The sequence below is a fragment of the Carcharhinus amblyrhynchos genome, chromosome 10, assembly GCF_965287045.1.
Source record: "Carcharhinus amblyrhynchos chromosome 10, sCarAmb.v2.hapA, whole genome shotgun sequence".
NCBI lineage: Eukaryota > Metazoa > Chordata > Chondrichthyes > Carcharhiniformes > Carcharhinidae > Carcharhinus > Carcharhinus amblyrhynchos.
In genome coordinates this window covers 67,416,416-67,434,309 of record NC_137333.1, presented here as the reverse complement: position 1 = coordinate 67,434,309, position 17,894 = coordinate 67,416,416, and the positions used below count along the sequence as shown (strand labels likewise).

The 17,894-nt window shown below is 39.5% G+C and overlaps 1 protein-coding gene across 2 annotated transcripts in view; it reads left to right on the top strand.

Annotated features, from left to right (window-relative positions):
• The window catches only part of cwf19l2 (CWF19 like cell cycle control factor 2), a 127,963-nt gene that overhangs the window by 32,324 nt on the left and 77,745 nt on the right, over positions 1 to 17,894 (top strand). The window contains exons 3-6 of one of the 2 annotated variants that reach the window (XM_080197233.1): positions 2,467 to 2,577; positions 5,507 to 5,617; positions 8,131 to 8,250; positions 13,494 to 13,587. In XM_080197233.1, the coding sequence (XP_080053359.1) occupies positions 2,467 to 2,577; positions 5,507 to 5,617; positions 8,131 to 8,250; positions 13,494 to 13,587 (436 nt within the window). The remainder of the gene's footprint in view (positions 1 to 2,466; positions 2,578 to 5,506; positions 5,618 to 8,130; positions 8,251 to 13,493; positions 13,588 to 17,894) is intronic. The other variant, XM_080197234.1, reaches the window with a different exon arrangement.

The following is a 17,894-nucleotide window of genomic DNA, read 5'->3' as shown; positions in this document are numbered from 1 at the left end:
CACTATAGTTGACATGCTCCAAGTCATGAGGGCTTTGGAGAAGTCCTGGAGCACTGAAAAGGCAGTGGAAAGTTGGTGACCCTCTGCTACAGGCTGTTGAGGAAAGGGTAACCCTTTTGAAGCAGTGACGTGCTGTGCAGCACAACTGAAGACTGAGATTGTACCTGTAAATTGGTGCTGGAGTGCAGTATCAGGAACCCAGAGAAATTTAGTGTCGGAGGATGAGATTGAAACCCTGGGAGGTAAACAGCTGATTTGATTTGATTTATTACTGTAACATGTATTGACATACAGTGAAAAGTATTGTTTCTTGCATGCTATACAGACAAAGCATGCCGTTCATTGAGAAGGAAAGGAGAGAGTGCAGAATGTAGTACTATAGTCATAGCTAGGGTGTAGAGAAAGATCAACTTAATGCAAGGTAAGTCCATTCAAAAGTTTGACAGTAGCAGGGAAGAAGCTGTTCTTGAGTTGGTTGGTATGTGACCTCAGACTTTTGTACCTTTTTCCCTATGGAAGAAGGTGGAAGAGAGAATGTCTGGGGGTCCTTAATTATACTGGCTGCTTTGCTGAGGCAGCGGGAAGTGTAGACAGAATAAGTGGATGGGAGGCTGATTTGCATGATGGATTGGGCTACATTCATGACCTTTTGTAATTCCTTGCAGTCTTGGGCAGAGCAGGAGCCATACCAAGTTGTAATACAACTAGAGGGAATGCTTTCTATGGTGCGTCTATAAAAGTTGGTGAGAGTCGTAGCTGACGTGCCAAATTTCCTTAGTTTTCTGAGAAAGTAGAGGCACTGGTGGACTTTCTTAACAATAGTATCGGCTTGGGGGTTACAGGACAGGTTGTTGGTGATCTGAACACCTAAAAACTTGAAGCTCTTGGCCCTGTTGTTGAGGCAGTCTGAGTTGAAGTGACCTTTGGGGTGAGTTCTTAAACTCATTTCAGTAATGGTGAGCATGACAACTATCATTGATTAGTGTAAAATCCCATCTGGTTCACCAGCATCATTTAGGGAAGGAAATCTGCCATCCTTGCCCTTGTCTGGCCCACATGTGATTCCAACTCACAGCAGTGTGGTTTCACGGCCACCGTTACTAACGCTAGCTTTTTTAAATTCCAGATTTATTAATTGAATTTAAATTGTACCAACTGTCGAGGTGAATTTGAACCTGTATTTCCCTTGGAGGATTAACTTGGGCCTCTGGATTACCACTCTAGTGATATTATCACTCACCACTGTCTTCTGTTTACAGTTCAGTCAATTTGTGGTGAGAAAACTTTTACAAATGATGATTTGGAACAAAATCACTTGGAGAAATTTGGACTGATTATGGAAGGTCAGCATGAATTTGTTCAAGGCAAATAGTGTTAAACTGGTCTGATTTTGCTTTTTGATAGGTAGCAGGAAGCTTTGCTGAAGGTAAAGCGATTGATGTGGTGTACATCAACTTCCAAAAGGTGTTAGATATTGTACCATGTCGTAGGCTTTTTAAAAAATTCATTTATGGGATGTGGGTGTTGCTGGTTAGACCAGCATTTACTACCAATCCCTAGTTGCCCTTGAGAAGGTATGTAGTGAGCTGTCTTCGTGAACCGCTGCATTCCCTGAGGGTAGGTACACCTACAGAGCTGTTAGGGAGGGAGTTCCAGGATTTTGCCCCATTGACAGTGAAAGAATTGCAACTCAGTTCTAGTCAGGATGGTGAATGATTTGGAGGGAAACCTCCAGATGGTAGTTTCCCAGGTATCTTGTGCTCTGGTTCCATTTGAGAGGGCACCTGGGTCTTAGAGTAATGTTATGTCTGAAAGGTGGCATCTCCAACAGTGCAGTACTTCCTCAGTGCTTTATTGAAGTGTCAGTCTTCATTATGTATTCAGACTGCTAGAGAAAGATTGGAGCCCATAATCCTTAAGAGACAAGTGTGCTATTACTGAGGCAAGGCTGACACGTATTAAGATGCTTTTTTTAAACTAGAAGATTTTGTACTAGCTATTGGGGCGGTCAATGAAAAAATAATAAACAAAGTAAATTTATGTAGCCCCTTAATATGTCTGAATGTCACTGAATTGTTTCACAATGAACAATGCTTGAGTGTATGTGAGCAAGATGGGAACATTGTGTTACCATTGTTCCACAGATAACAATGAAGTAAACAGAAAATTATTGGCAAATGCGGTCAGGGCATAGGTATTTTCACATGTTTTGATCTGCTGTAATTTCCTTTACACGTACGTACATACATTCTGGTATTATTGTTCATATAAATCGGTTTTTGTTCACATTGTGTTTGTTAGAAACCTGTACGACTTTGATCCTGGCACTGCAGATGATCCCATATCATGGAATCATTTTGGTTTGTTTAGAAACTTGATGTATTGACTGGCTGAACATTCAATACTTTTGATGGATAAACTAAAAAAGGTGGGAATTTTTGAACAGTTAAAATGTGCTTCTTACAGGAACATTCAGTTAAATACAAGAAGAAAAAGGAGAAAAAGTCAAAGAAACGAAAAAAAAAGAAAAAGAATAAACTGAAGGAAAAGGCTGATGAATTCAGTGAAAGTTCTTCTGTATGTATTTGCTTAAGACAAGAAAGCAAAGCTTCTTGCAACAAGTTTTTATATTATTGTGATTGTTTGCTTCAAATTGAAAAGAATACACAATTGCAATTTTTTTTAAACTTGTTTTCATGTCACAACTATTCTAGAGTAATTTAGACTGCTATAGAGCTAGCAATGAAGAGGATGGGATTCCCCCTATCATGCTGACATTGGAAAGGCACATTTAGCTAGCTTAGGTGATGTTTATGAAATAGATGTGTCTTTATCCTGGCTTCAGGGGAGACCGTTACTGGAGCAATATGACATTTCTAGCTCTGACATGAGTCACTTGAGCTGTTTGAGTGAGGTTGACAAGTATACAAAGGCATCGTCAAAGTTGTGGACTGCTTTGCATTGTTGGCAAGTATCCGTTAAGAAGTAGTCGAGACTTTCCAATTAGCAGAGACAGGCGATTTACATCCCAGGTGTCTTGGATGAATTCAAACCCAAGACAGAGACAAAAGGACAGTGTTTCAGTGTAGCCTTCACCATTTGGTTCTTGGCATGGAGACATTCTGGATCAGTGATGTAAAAGAGGAGGGTGTGAGTTGACAGATATAGCTCAGAATCACTATGTTATTTGTTGATTCAAAGTTCAAATTGTTGCTGGAAATAAGAACTTGGGTTTCCAGAGCCTTTGACATAGCAGGGGTGGCACAGTGGTTAGCACAGGTTTGATTCCTGGCTTGGGTCACTGTATGTGCTGAGTCTGCACTTTTTCCCCGTGTCTGCGTGGATTTCCTCCGGGTGCTCTGGTTTCATCCCACAGTCTGAAAGACATGCTGGTAGGTGCATTGGCCATGCTAAATTCTCCCTCAGTGTACCTGAACAGGTGCTGGAGTATGGCGACTAGGGGATTTTCAAAGTAACTTCATTGCAGTGTTAATGTAAGCCTACTTGTGACTAATAAATAAAACTTTAATTAAGATGCCCCAAAGTACTTCACTGGAGCATTATCAGACAGAATTTGATAACAGGCCACTTAAGGAGACATTAGGATAAATAATCAATAGCTTGGTCAAAGAAGTAGGTTTTAGGGAGCATCTTAAAAAAGAAGAGTGGTGAAATAATTCAGTTGGGAAATTCCTGGGCTTAGGACCTAGACAGCTGAAGGCATGGCCAATGGTGAACCAAAATAATAGAGGGGTGCACGAGAGGCCAGATTTTAAGAGATACAGATTTTTTGAAAGGCTGTGAGGCTGCTTTGAGTTTGGAAATAATACAGTCATGGACAGATTTAAGCACAAGGATGAGAATCTTAAAATCGAAATGTTAGTGGACCAGGAGCCAGCGTCAGTTAATATCACAGGAGTGATGAGTACATGTCAACACAGAAGGATTTTTAATATTTAGTTTTGAGGCAGTATGGAAAATTAAGCTTTGTAACATAGCATGTCAACGTATTGTTTTTAAAACATTGTCCAGACCATCAATATAGAATGTATTTCAAAGCTTGCTATGATGGATTAATTTAATGTTACTTATGATTTATAAATTGAAACATATTCTTTAATAAATCAGTGGCCATTCTCACATCTAAAATAATAGAATTCAAGAGATTTGTATACATTAATTGTCCTGCTGTAAAATTTAATTGATAATTAGACCTTTGCACCCACTGTGACCTTAGATAACTAAACACTCTCAAGTAAGTGATTCATACCAGTATGAAGTTCAGTTGGATGATCAGGTCCACTGCTATTGTTCTGGGGCCCTTTAGTTCGCCTTTTTACTGTATGACATAGAGCTATTGCTTTAAAAGATACGTAGATATTTATATTCTCAAACATGAAATTTATTCGCTTTATAATTTTATTAAATATGCGATAAAATGTTATTTACTAAATTTGTGACAGCAGTAGTTCTAGGCCTGCAAACAGAGAAAAATAACTGATGCCTGGATTAACAGTTATATAAATCTGTCCTTGAGTAAATTATGTTAATGTGCATCTCTTGTACAAAATATTTCATGAATAAATGTCTTGTCAATGTTGTGAATGTCTACATTTAAACTAACTTGCCATCTGCTACTTCAACTACTTTACCTTTTTGAACCATTATCTTATTCAGCCTAAGTATCATAAACTTTGATTTGTTGATGCATCCTAACCTAAATGTACGTTTCATAGAATCCTACAGTGCAGAAGGAGGCTATTCGACCCATTGAGTCTGCACTGACAACAATCCTATCCAGGCCCTATTCCCATAATCTCATGCATTTACTCTAGCTAGTCCCCTGACACTAAGGGGCAATTTAGTATAGCCAATCCACCTAACCCACCTTGTGGGAAGAAAGCGGAGCACCCGGAGAAAACCCACACAGACATGGGGAAAATGTGCAAACTCCACATAGACAATGGCCCAAACTGGGAATTGAACCTGGTTCCTGGCACTGTGAGGCTGCAGTGCTGCTCGCATGTAAACCTATTATTAATATTGACCTATGAAACAATGCAGTTTGAAAATAATTGATATTTAGAAGATTTTAAAATTGACAGTGATCTTGAATAATTTCTAATTGACTTATTTTGGTTTTGGCGAATTCTGGAGTTCATGAATTTATGGTAAGGAAAATATTATCTTGAGTATTTTGATAAAGAGAGGCTTTGAAATGTAAAAATGACTATGGCTAGACAGAAATAATTTTAAGTTCAGCACTGAATGGTTAGGATTGCAGAGGGAAATTAAATCCATTAGGGTGTGAAATAGTTGCTATTTTGTCTTTGGTTTTAGTGTAAGCTGTTCGTACAACATTGAATTGACATAGGTGAAATAAGTTATTAGAAAATGTTACAGATTTTAACTGTGAAAACCCTTGAAATTATGTTAATTGGGTACTGTTCATACATTTATCAAAGTTAATGGTGAGTAATTAACTTAATGTCTTTTTATGCTCAAGGATTCGGAGATGGAATGGATTGAAGCTCCTACTGGCTCTAGCAGTAGTGAAAAGCCCTGGAAAATCCAGGACGAGCAAATAAGTTCTGCAAATATATCAAACACTGCTAAGGTATGAAAGAATTTTTCAGGACCCAGAAGTATTACAATGTCCATTTGGGAAGAAACTCTGTAATTGTTATCTGGTCTGACTTCACACCATTTGGTTGACATTTAACTACTTGTTAAGTGTACCTGTGGCCCAGGAAGCCACTCAGTTGTATCAAAAATACTGCAGAAACTATAACAAGAATAAAATCAGTCATACAACCCAAGTTGGTATACAAAGAAGGTGTACTCATTCCAGTTGACCCTGGAAGATTGCCCATATTAACATATGGAAATTTGTACTAAAATTGGGACACTACCTTACAAACTAGTCTGCCACAGCCTGACATAGTTATATTCATAGAATCATATCTTTCAGCTAAAAAACCAGACTCGCCCATCTTTAGATATGTTCTGCCCCCATTGGCAAGACAGACACACCAGAGGCAGCACCACACTTGTTTACAATCAGGAGGGAATATCTTTGGGATTTCTCAACATTGACTTTCCACGAATTCAAAGTATTTCAGATCATTAATGAGAAGGAAATCTCCAGCTGCTTATCACCTTCCACTTTCAGCTGATAAATCAGTGTTCCTCAGTGTTGAGCACCACTTGGTAGAAGGATATAGAATGTACTCTGGGTGGGGGACCACAGTGACATCACCTAGTGTGGCCGTGTAGCACCACACTGACTGAGTTGGCTGAGTCCTAAGGGATATGATTGCCAGGCTGAGTCTTCATCAGCATCTGGCTGACTTAAACGAACACATGAAACTGGTGAAGCTGCAAGACAGGACAGTTTGCATACTAAGCAATGATATCAGCATGCTATTGACAAAGCTATGCAGCTATGACCACTGGATCAGATCAAAACTCTGCTATGTCAGGTGGTGAAGATTAAACAACTAATGTGAGAAAGGAGGCTGTACGATGGCTCCCCATCCTCACTGATGACAGACCCTAGCATGTAAATGCAGACGACAATTTTCAGTTAGAAGTCCTGAGTGTATCTGACTGAGATTCCCATCATCACAGAAGTCAGCCTTTAGCCAGTTCAATAAACAGCTGAGTGTACTGGATACAGCAAAGGCTTTGAGCTCCTGACAATATCCCAAATAGTACTGAAGATTTGTGCTCCAGTAGCAGTCCTGTCTCTAGTCAAGCTGCTTTGGTATACGTGCAACATTGGGTCCTGCAAAGCTATTTCAAAGACTCAATAAGAGTCAACACGTTGGTGTGGGGCAGGAGGCACAAATTAGCCAGAACCGGTAAGGACAATAGATTTCCTTTCCTAAAGATATCAGAATTAATTGGGTTTTTACTCTAATCCAATAGTTTCATGGTCACTATACTGATATTAGCTTTTTATTCTGGATTTAACTAATTTAAATTACATTCTTTGACGGGTTTGCATTCTGGCCTTTTACCGTAGTAAACCCCCTTATATCTTAGTGCAGATGTGTTTGCCTTGGATCGCACTTTTTTTTTAGGAGCTCTCACAGGACATATTACCAGACCCGCCATCCTTAAGTGTTTTAATTAGCTAATTAGTTTATTTAGTTTTTTTCTTCTATGTATTCTATTAATCTTACCACAAATTCCTATACTGTTTTAAATCTTGGGAGTAGATTAGAATTTAGCCACTCCCCAGATACTCAGCAAACAATCAGCCTCTTCCCTTGTCGTGGAGCAAGAACCAATTCCTTCAGGATGAACAAGTAGGAAAAAGAAAGGAGCACCTCCCTCTCCTAACTCCGTCACCTCTACAAACATCCAGCATTTCTGTTGCGGTTGCATTCCCGTGCTAGGTCGCACTGAAATGTCTGAATTGATGTGCTCCGAAAATTAAGATCCTAGCTGAGCCCAGGTAGAGAAAACCCAATTCAAGTTTGTTTCCGTAATTAACTATCTATATCTGCTCCCCAGTGGGTAGCTTCTATCTCCTTTCTCGGCCCCCTGAATGAGATTTAGAATTTAAAAGTACTTCAGTTAAATATTATTTGTTAGATTTTTAGAAAGAGATTTAAGATTCCCCTGCAAACTTCGGATGACTCTGGCTGCCTCACAGTACTTCAAGCTTCTGGGTAACTATTAATTTGACCTCCCCAACCCCGACTACCCCTAATGGAACAACAACACCCCATCCAACTCCCTCTGGCTCACTCCAAAACCTACCACTTACCACCTTCTTCTAGCTTGAAAGTGAATGGACCTTTAAACATATCTGATTTATGGCAGCTCCCAGTAGAAGGCCTCAGGAACACGCTGCACAACACAGTTCTCGCCTGGAAGTTTGGGTGAGAAAGAATCAACAGGATTACGAGTTAAGAATCTAGGAGCAGAGTTGCAATCCAAATCTGATTGCCACTCCACGGAAGTCCAGACCCATTAACTGTTGTGTTAAACCTTCCAGTATTTCTTCATTGGAGGTGTGCTAGTTAAGTAACATGAGTTCAATCCTGCAAGCTTAGTTTTTTAACATTGCATTTATCGCCCTGAATTAAAATATTCTTTGATGTATTCATTTTACGCTAGAGGGAAGAATGGATGACGTTAGACTTCATGTCTTTAAAGACAGTATCTACTGCAGCAATCCGAGCTGAAAAACTGAAGGAGAAAGAAATGGAGCATGAGAAGGTGCAAGCCTTGGAACAGGTAATGAGAAAACATGAAAGCAAAAAATAATTACCATGAGATAAATATATTCAAGTAGCCAGTTCATTATAAGAGACTGTATTGTGGCAGTTAGCACAGTGGTCAGCACTGCTGCTTCAAAGCACCAGGAACCCAGGTTCAATTCCTGGCTTGAGTCATTGTGTGGAATTTGCACGTTCTCCCCGTATCTGTGTGGGTTTCCTTCGGGTGCTCTGGCTTCCTCCCACAGTCCGAAAGTCATGCTGGTTAGGCATATTGGCCATGCTAAATTCTCCCTCAGTGTACCTGAACAGGTACCGAGTGTGGCAAGTAGGGAATATGTTGAAAATATATATTTTTTAAATTGGTTGTTTGTCATCAGAGTGTATTTCATCCTGCATTGAAAGCAAATGCACAGTAATATCCGTTTTTCTGAGCAGAGATCTTTGATCAGATTTTCATGTTGGAAGCAGGAATCAGGAGACGTGACTCATCTTGAGGTTGCAATCCATGCTCAGAAATGGGGCTTACCTGGTAGAAAGCCACACTCTGTGCATTAGTTGGGCTACCATTTCAATCTCAGACCGGAGGTGTGACAGCCCACAAGTGGGTCCTCTGGAAGGCCCATCCTGGCTGCCATTTTTTTTTAGAGTTCTGATGATCCTCGTAAGTGCCAGCAACAAATCTGAGTCCCAATTGCCGTCACTTAAAAATGCAGATATACCTCCCTTCGATAGAATCGCTCCTGTCTTTACCCACTCCCTTACTGTGAACTTTTCTCCAATGCCACCCATAGACTTTGTAAAGTTCTCTCACTTAACTATCTATGTTTTTCTCGCCTTCTGTTCTGCCCCTGTGGCCATCCCCATCTTTTCTCATTCATTTGATTTGAATTTGATTTGATTTATTATTGTCACATGTATAAACATACAGTGAAAAATATTGTTTCTTGCGTGCTATACGGACAAAGCATACAGTTCATAGAGAAGGAAACAAGAGAGTGCAGAATGTAGTGTTACAATCATAGCTAGGGTGTAGAGAGAGATCAACCTAATGCAGGGTAAGTCCATTCAAAAGTCTGACAGCAGCAGAGAAGAAGCTGTTCTTGAGTTGGTACTTCTGTATCTTTTTCCCAACAGAAGAAGGTGGAAGGGAGAATGTCTGGAGTGCATGGGGTCCTTGATTATGCTGGCTGCTTTGCCGGGGCAGCCGGAAGTGTAGACAGAGTCAGTGGATGGGAGGCAGGTTTGCATGATTGGGCTACATTCACAACCTTTTGTAGTTCCTTGCAGTTTTGGTCAGAGCAGGAACCATACCAAGCTGTGATACAACAGAAGGAATGCTTTCTGTGGTGCGTATGAAAAAGTTGGTGAGAGTCACAGCTGACATGCTTTAGTCCTTAGTCTTCTGAGAAAGTAGAGACATTGATAGCCTTAACTATAGTGTTAGCATGGGGGTTACAGGACAGGTTGTTGGTGCTTTAGACACCTAAAACCTTGAAGCTCTCGATCTTTTCTATTTCATCCCCATTGATGTAGACAAAGGCATGTTCTGCTTTACGCTTTCTGAAGTCAGTGACAATCTCCTTTGTTTTGTTGACATTGAGGGAGAGATTATTATTGTCACAGCAGTTCATAAGATTCTCAGTCTCATTGCTCATTCCCATTTGAAGATTAAGGGTTGGAATTTTCTGGACGTTCTCTGATGGATTCTTCCAGTCCTGCTGGTGGCAGCCCATGTCAACACAAGGAAAGGCTGTGTGTGTAAAGCAAGGGCCTGAAAGAGTATTAAACTGTTCTCGCCCCGCTGCAGTGAACGATGACTTGATTTATCATTGTCAATGTATTGGGATACAGTAAAAAATATTGTTTCTTCTGTGCTATACAGACAAAACGTAGGGAAGGAAAGGAGAGGGTGCAGAATGTAATATTTTGCTGGGCGTCAAATTCTTCGACTTTGCAGCAGGAACGTGGTGTGAATGGCTGGTAGGATTCCGCCCAGGGAGACAGATTCATGAAAAACTAAATGTTGACACAATTGCTGATTGTACTATTGCTGTTGAGTGTTATGAGGCAGAATTTTCAAAGTGTGGGTTCTGAAGGGGTGGGGTGGGGGGCATGGGAAATGTAAAATCAGATAGGCCAGCAGTTCTCATGGGCAGGACTTTCTTCCAAGGGCAGACGGTGGTCCTGCACACTGTCAGTCAATGCTCAAATGTGTGCGTTATATGGCAGTAAGAGTTCAAGAGTTGGCAGGTGCGCATTAGGCACTCAAGACTGGTGCTGTGAGGCAGCAGTGCTAACCACAATGTTACTGTGCCACCTTAGTATCTGCTTTTGATTATGAGAGTCTATTTACTATTGACACTCACAATGCTTGACTAGTTAAGCTTGGGTGCGGATGCAGAGAAAAATAAAGAACTATAGAAACTGCTGGAAGCAGATATTTAAAAAAAAAACTCTTGCGGGTTCACAGAGGGCTTCCCTGATGAAAATCCTGCAAGATCTGATCATGGACCATTCGGTAGGGTTGGGCGAGCTTCCTACTCATACTTCCACAGCATGCCTAAATGGCTACAGGTGGAAAGATAGGTGTCAGTTCCACTTGCAACTTGCGGTGGCCAATTTTTTTTCTGTATTGTCTCTGATTCCATTTTGGGACTGCGAAATCTGGTCCCTTGTGTCTGTTTTAGAGTTATGGGCATCGAACCCATCATTGCAAAACGAAAGATAATTGGGTTTTTTATCCTGCCTAATTTTGCTCTGCATTGAAGTTACCTGATCCTGTGGGTTTCCCGACCATCAAGATGCTACCTCTTGGTTGGATTGCAAAGAAGTTTTTTCTACCCAAAACCAGGTAGTTGTCTCATAACATTTCTTTCCCTAAAACAACAGCTTCTCATTTCCTCCTTGCATTAGTCTCCTATTTGATAGTATTCCATGTTGGCAGTGTTAAGTAAAGATTTGATTTGATTTATTATTGTCACATGTGAATATATAGTGAAAAGTATTGTTTCTGTATTTGAAAGTCATCTGTATTAGGAGAGCAGGATGATTCTGATGCAGTTAGTGGATTAATTCTGTAACGGTTAGGCCTGGTTGATTTCCATAAACTGTCAGATTCTTTTAAACTTGTGATTATCCACATCTTTCTTGTTAAGGCCAGCTTTAGTAATAGGGAGTACATCCAAATTCTGTTGTGAATTAATTAACTTTTTTTCTTTCTTTGCCATATTTATTGAAGGTTGGGAGTGTCCAGACATTTTGTCCTCAGGTTACTTAGGTGTGTACAATGGGGTTTCACGGATCACATGAAATTTATAGTTGTCAAACAGTATTCTCAGTAGTTTGAATTTATTTCAGGCAGTGTGTGTTATTCAATCTAGATTTCCTGATCTGGGGTTTATCTGTTAATAAGGCAACAGTACTTAGAATAGCTTTTTCTAAAATTTCAGACCCAAAAACTTCAAACAGGCAAAAAATAACCAAATAAAGAATGCAATGAATAATAAAGGGAAATGCCTGGTATTTTCTGAGCTCCTTTTCCAAAGCTGAATTTGGACCACATGGGTATTTTAGAGACATGAATTTTGGCCATACTTTCTCCTGTTCTGGATGATTTATAATAGTACGCAATTCCTGTTCCCAGATATATTCCAGAAGAATATTCAGTCCTCCAAAAGGTGGAAGATGTTATATTTTGTTCTTACCATTAGTTGTACGTTGTACCAGTATCCACAATAATGTTCCATTCAGTGATGATGTTTTCATTGGAAGATTTTTTTTTCACTTTATCGCTGTAACACTCCTGGGATTGTTGTATTGTATCCTAGAGATATAAACAAGTAACCATTGTATTTAATCTGGTGTATTAGTGGGACAGTGTAGCCTTGGATGGGATAGTGTTTAGCTGAGCTTCTCAAACAGTTAATTACAGTGCAAAATGAGACAGTAACATTCCCAAATTTCCTCATTCTCAGTTAATGTTTTTCGCTCTACTCTTTCCTGCTGCGTTTTTGATTTGATTTGATTTATTATTGTCACATGTATTGGGATACGGTGAAAAGTATTGTTTCTAGCTTTAAACATCCGATTCTTATGCATGTGGTAGGCATGAAGTTCCAGTTTTGCAAGGCTAGAAATTCATGCCTAGTGGGTGCAGCAAAGGTGAATCCTGATGCAAAGCAGTAAGAAGGAGTTTGAAACTGTAATAAATGGGAAATTAGGGTTGGTAAACTGGCACCTATGCATTTGGTGCGTTGAAAAGCAGGAGAAAAAATGTCTCCATCAGTTTCATAGGTTAAGGGAACTAGCAACTGGGCAGCCAGTATGCTTGGCTTTGACACCTATGCCGTGTTGGTAAAAACTGAGTAAGAAGTCTCAACACCAGGTTAAAGTCCAATAGGTTTATTTGTAGCAAACGCCACATCATGACTACCGTCGACATGGTAAAAACTTGACACACTGCAGTATGACCTGAGTACCCAGGGCAAACACGCTTTGCTGCTTACTGGCAAACTCAAAAGATTACTGAAGGATTTACCAAATTAGTTCCTGGATCAGAGATTTTCACTATAAAGTTAGTTTGGAGAAGATAGGGTTGTTCTCCGTGGAGGAAAGAAGATTGTTGGGAAATTTAAAAGAGGGCTACAAAGTATTGACAGGGTTAGACAGAGAAAACAAAGAAAAGCTGTTCTCATTAGCTAATGGTGGAAGCACTAAGGGATACAGATTTAACGTTTTCGGCATGAGTTCCAGGGGGGGATGTGAGGAAGATCTTTTTAATGCAGTGAATGTTAATGACATGGATCTCGCTGCCTACCAGGTTGTTGCAAGTGGATATAATCAGTGAATTCAAAAGGAAATTGGATGGAACCATGAGGGAAGTAAACTTGCAAGAGTACAGTGAAATGGAACTAACTGAATTGCTGTCCAAAGAACTGGCATGGACTTGATGGGCCAAATGGTCTCCTTCGGTGCCATAAGGATTTTGATTCCATTTAAGTTTCCTACCTGCCTATTTTGTATAACTACTCTTTCAGGTTTGCTTCAATGATGTGTAAGCTTTATATTTGTAATAAGCTGAACTGATAAATGTCAGTGCAGGATTTGTTTACTTTTAGTGGGTATGAATAAATCCATTTGCAAAAATCCCCAAATATATCATACAGACACTGGAACAAAGCATAACAAGTTATTTTCTTTTGTACGTGCTGTAACTATGGTTATGTTTCCAATTTCTTTAATTGATTTTTCCCATTATAGGCTGAGATACACAAAAGAGAATTGAATCCTTATTGGAAAGATGGAGGGTCTGGCTTGCCGTCTGAGGAAAGTGACTCTGCACCAGTTCAAAAAGGTAAATGTGATGCCAATTTCAGCTCAGTGTCGTGGTTTATATTGCTTCTATTTCAAATGCATTGTTACTTTCATCATCTTGCATCCTTATTTATTTGAAATGATAGGAGAATGATTTGTGGCCTTCCCAGTAACTGCAATAACAAATTTATTTTTGATAACTCATTTGAAATGTGTGGTTTATTGGGACAAAATAAGCTCTCTGGTTCCTCTGATGTCAAATTCTGGTTAGTATTAACATACACTAGAATTCCTCATTTGAAAATTGGTTGGTGAAGTTAACTACGGTCAGTGCTGATTCTGAACTTCTGCACATTGTTAAAAATAGGGGTTACAAAAGCAGACATAATCGAGGACAGAGCACAGCATCTGGAATTGGAAGAGACAACAGTTAAATCAGACATCAAGTGAGTTGGACTGAATTCGGTTGCAATAAAGTCAACTTGAACTAGAGAAAGAAATGAAAAGGCTGAACTGGAAAAAGTATCAGTGAAAAAAAAATAGAAGTGCAAAAGCTTGAGTTTCAAAGATAAAGAAATCAAGCAACATGAGCTTGGGTTATTGGATGAAAGAGAAATCAAGTCCCACTCTGAGCTATGATATAACTGAGTGTTTGCATAGTTCCTAAATTCTGAAGATAGAGTTGAGAGATATTTTATTTCATTTGAAAAGGTGGCCACAAAGCTAAACTGGCCAATGGATTCATGGACTCTCGTTTCACAAAGCTTTTTGGTCAGGAAGACTATGGACATGTATTCTAATTTTTCGAAAGAACATTCCTCAGATTATGAGATAGTTAAAACTGCAGAACTTAATGCTTATAGGCTTGATCCTGAAGCATGCAGATCAGCTGCAATTTCAGATTAAAGAAAAGACTAAATGAAACTTTTCTAGAATTTGCTTGGGGGGAAAGAAATGTTTGACTGTGGTTTCAATCAGTGAGATTAGAGTAAACTTTGGAGAATGTGAGAGAACTAAGAATTTAGGAACATGCCAGTAGCTGTTGGGTCACACCCAGAAGATTAAGTTTTTAAGGTAAAGGAAGCAGCAGTTCTGGTAGATGGGTATGATATATCACACAAGCTAGATCTCCATTGTTAAACCCACAAAGAATCTGGAGGAATAGAAAAGAATCTAATTTTAGGAAGAAGTCAGAAGCTGTTCCAGTTGGTTAAATGTTAGTGAAGAGAATAAAAGTGATAGAAAGAAATCAGTATGCTTTTAATGCCATGAGGCAGGGTAAAGAAAAGCAAATTGTTGCAAGTGGGATGGTAGGTCAGTGGGAGTAATAGGAAGCCTTAAGAAATCTTCAAAAAAGGAAATGGGTGTAAAAGTAATGGCACTAGTATAAATGATAGGAATTTTCACAGAGAAAGCTGCATCAGAAAATGAAACTTGTGAGAAATCCATTGCTTGTACAGTGGGGATAGCAGAAAATGCAAAGGACATTCAATGGACTCCTTCCTTCAATACTGATAGAATTTTGGCCCAAGATAATGAAGGAATGGAGATATATTTCCAGGTTGGAATGGTGGAAGGTTTGGACAGGAACCTCCAGCTAATAGTATTCCCAAGTGACTGTTGCCCTCGTCCTTTTAGATGCTTGTAATTGTGAGTTGGAAGATGCTATTGAAGGTGATTTCCGTCTTGTAGATGTACACGCTGCTGCCACCGAGCATTGGTGGTGGATGGAGTGAATGCTGTAGATGAGATGGGGTGTTCGTGGATGGGGTGCCAATCAAGCAGGTTGTTTTGTCCTGGCTGGAGTCAAGCTTCTTGAGTGTTTTTGGAGCTGCACCCATCCAGGCAGATGAAGAGTATTCCGTCACGCTCCGGACTTGTGCCTTGGGGATAGGCTTTGGGAAGATAGGACATGAATTACTCACCCTAAGATTCCTAGCCTCTGACCTGTTTTTGTAGCCGCAGTATCTATGACTGGTCCAGTTCAGTTCCTGGTTCAATGGTAACATCCAGGATGTTGATAGTGGGGGATTAAGTGATGAAGAATGCCATTAAATGTCATTGGGCAATGGTTAGATTCTCTTTTTTTTGGAGATGGTCTTTGCCTTGTGTACCATAAATGTTTCTTGCCATTTGTCAGTCCAGGCCTGGATATTGTCCAGATCTTGTTGCATTTCAACATGGATTGCTTCAGTATCTGAGGAATCACAAATAGTGCTGAACATTGTTCAATGATCAGTGAACATTCCCACTTCTGACCTTATGATGGAGGGAAGATCATTGATGAAGCATCTGAAGATGGTTGGGCTTAGGACAGCGATATCCTGGAAATGAGATGACTAATCTCCAACAACCACAAGTTTCTTTTTGCTAGGTATGACTCTCATCAGTGCAGAGTTTTCCCCCTGATTCCCATTGACTTCAATTTTGTTAGGATTCCTTGATGCCATACTCGATTAAATGCTGCCTTGATATCAGAGGCAATCACTCTTGCCTCACCTCTGGAGTTCAGCTCTTTTTGTTTGAACTAAGGCTGTATGTGACAGTACCGCACTGTTTAGGGGTGCAGAGATGTGGACTATTTCCTTCATTGCTAACTTCAAACATTTTAATGACGGCTCAAGAATCTATTTTAGTGGAGAACTACTGCTGCTCAGTAGTAAATCTTTCTAAGATTTCAAAGTTGAAATTAGTTCATATTTACAACTAATCAACCTTGTTATAAAAATGTTGATTATTTGATAATTGTCACCAAGACCTGTTATTTTTCTTAACGAATAAAATTATTATCCCAGTCACCTGCAAATTGGCATTGGGCCAAACTGATTAGGGAATTAACTTGTAGTTAAAGGGATGGTTTGGGGATGAGGGATTCTATTTCATGGCAACAGTACTGGGACAGGAAGGTTCTGGGACCAAGGTCCAAATGGAAAGGATAACTAAAGTTGTACATAAGATGTTTTATTAATACAATGCAGGGATTGGTGCTAGTGGTGGTGGAATCAGCTAGAAATTACAGAAACCTAACAGTGAAAGAATCGACGAGAGAGCAATGGACAAACTAAAGGAGAGAATAACACAAATGACCACAGATCATTATAGTTGTAGAGTGTAATGACAAAATAATTATTAAAAACAAAAGGATACAAACAGTAAATAAAAACAATTATGATTTGTGGTGTTGCATTATATATAGTATGGATAAACCAGAGTGGATAAGTTGAGAGAGGATCCAGATATTGTAGGGATGATTGAAACATAGCTACATAGAAGAGGGGATAGTGCCACAAGACTGGCAGACAGCTAATGTTGTGCCTGTTTACAAGTAGGGAAATTGAACAACTGGGGCAGTCAGCATATCATTGATGGCAATAAAGTTATTGGAATCTATATCAAAATAATTGTTAAAGTGTATCAAGACAAATTAATAAAAAACACCAGCATGGATTTCAAAATGCTAAACTGTGCTTATCTAATCTGATAGAATTCTTTGAAAAAGTGACAGGATTAGTAGATAAAGGATAATATGATGGATGTTATATACTCAGGTTTTTAAAGTAGCTCAGACCTTTAAATACAAAATTGAGGTAAGAGAGCAAAACGATCTAGGGATATTTTTGAACAGCTAATTAAAAACAGCACTGCAGATCAGCAAAGTGGGTTTGATTCCTGGCTTGGGTCACTATGTGTGGAATCTGCATATTCTCCCCATGTCTGCGTGGGTTTCCTCTGGGTGCTCCGGTTTTCTCCCACAGTCCAAAAGACGTGCTGGTTAGGTAAAATTCTCCCTCAGTGTACCCGAACTGGTGCCAGAGTGTGGCGACAAGGGGATTTTCACAGTAACTTCGTTGCAGCGTTAATGTAAGCCTACTTGTGACACTAGTAAATAAACTTAAAAATTAAACTTAAAAGCTACAAATGCATTGGGGTTTAATTCTAGGGTTATAGAACTCGAATGTAATGAAATTTTGCTGAACCTTTATAGGACCCTGGATGGTTTTGATCTTCCCAGAAGCTCTGGGGAAGTTCAGAAAAAAGTTAAAAGGTGGTACTTGAACTGAAAGATTGTACATATTGTGATCCTTTTCTTTAGAATATAGAAGACTTGTGGATTGGCTGATGGATGCCTTTAAAATTATGAAGTGATTAGAGTCATAGAAGTTTACAGTATGGAAACAGGTCTTTCGGGCCAACTTGTCCACGCTGCCCAGTTTTTACCACTAAATTAGTCCCAATTGTCTGTGTTTGGCCCACATCCCTCTACACCCATCTTACCCATGAAACTGTCTAAATGCTTTTTAAAAGACAAAATTGTAACTAGCTCTACTACTACTTCTGGCAGTTTGT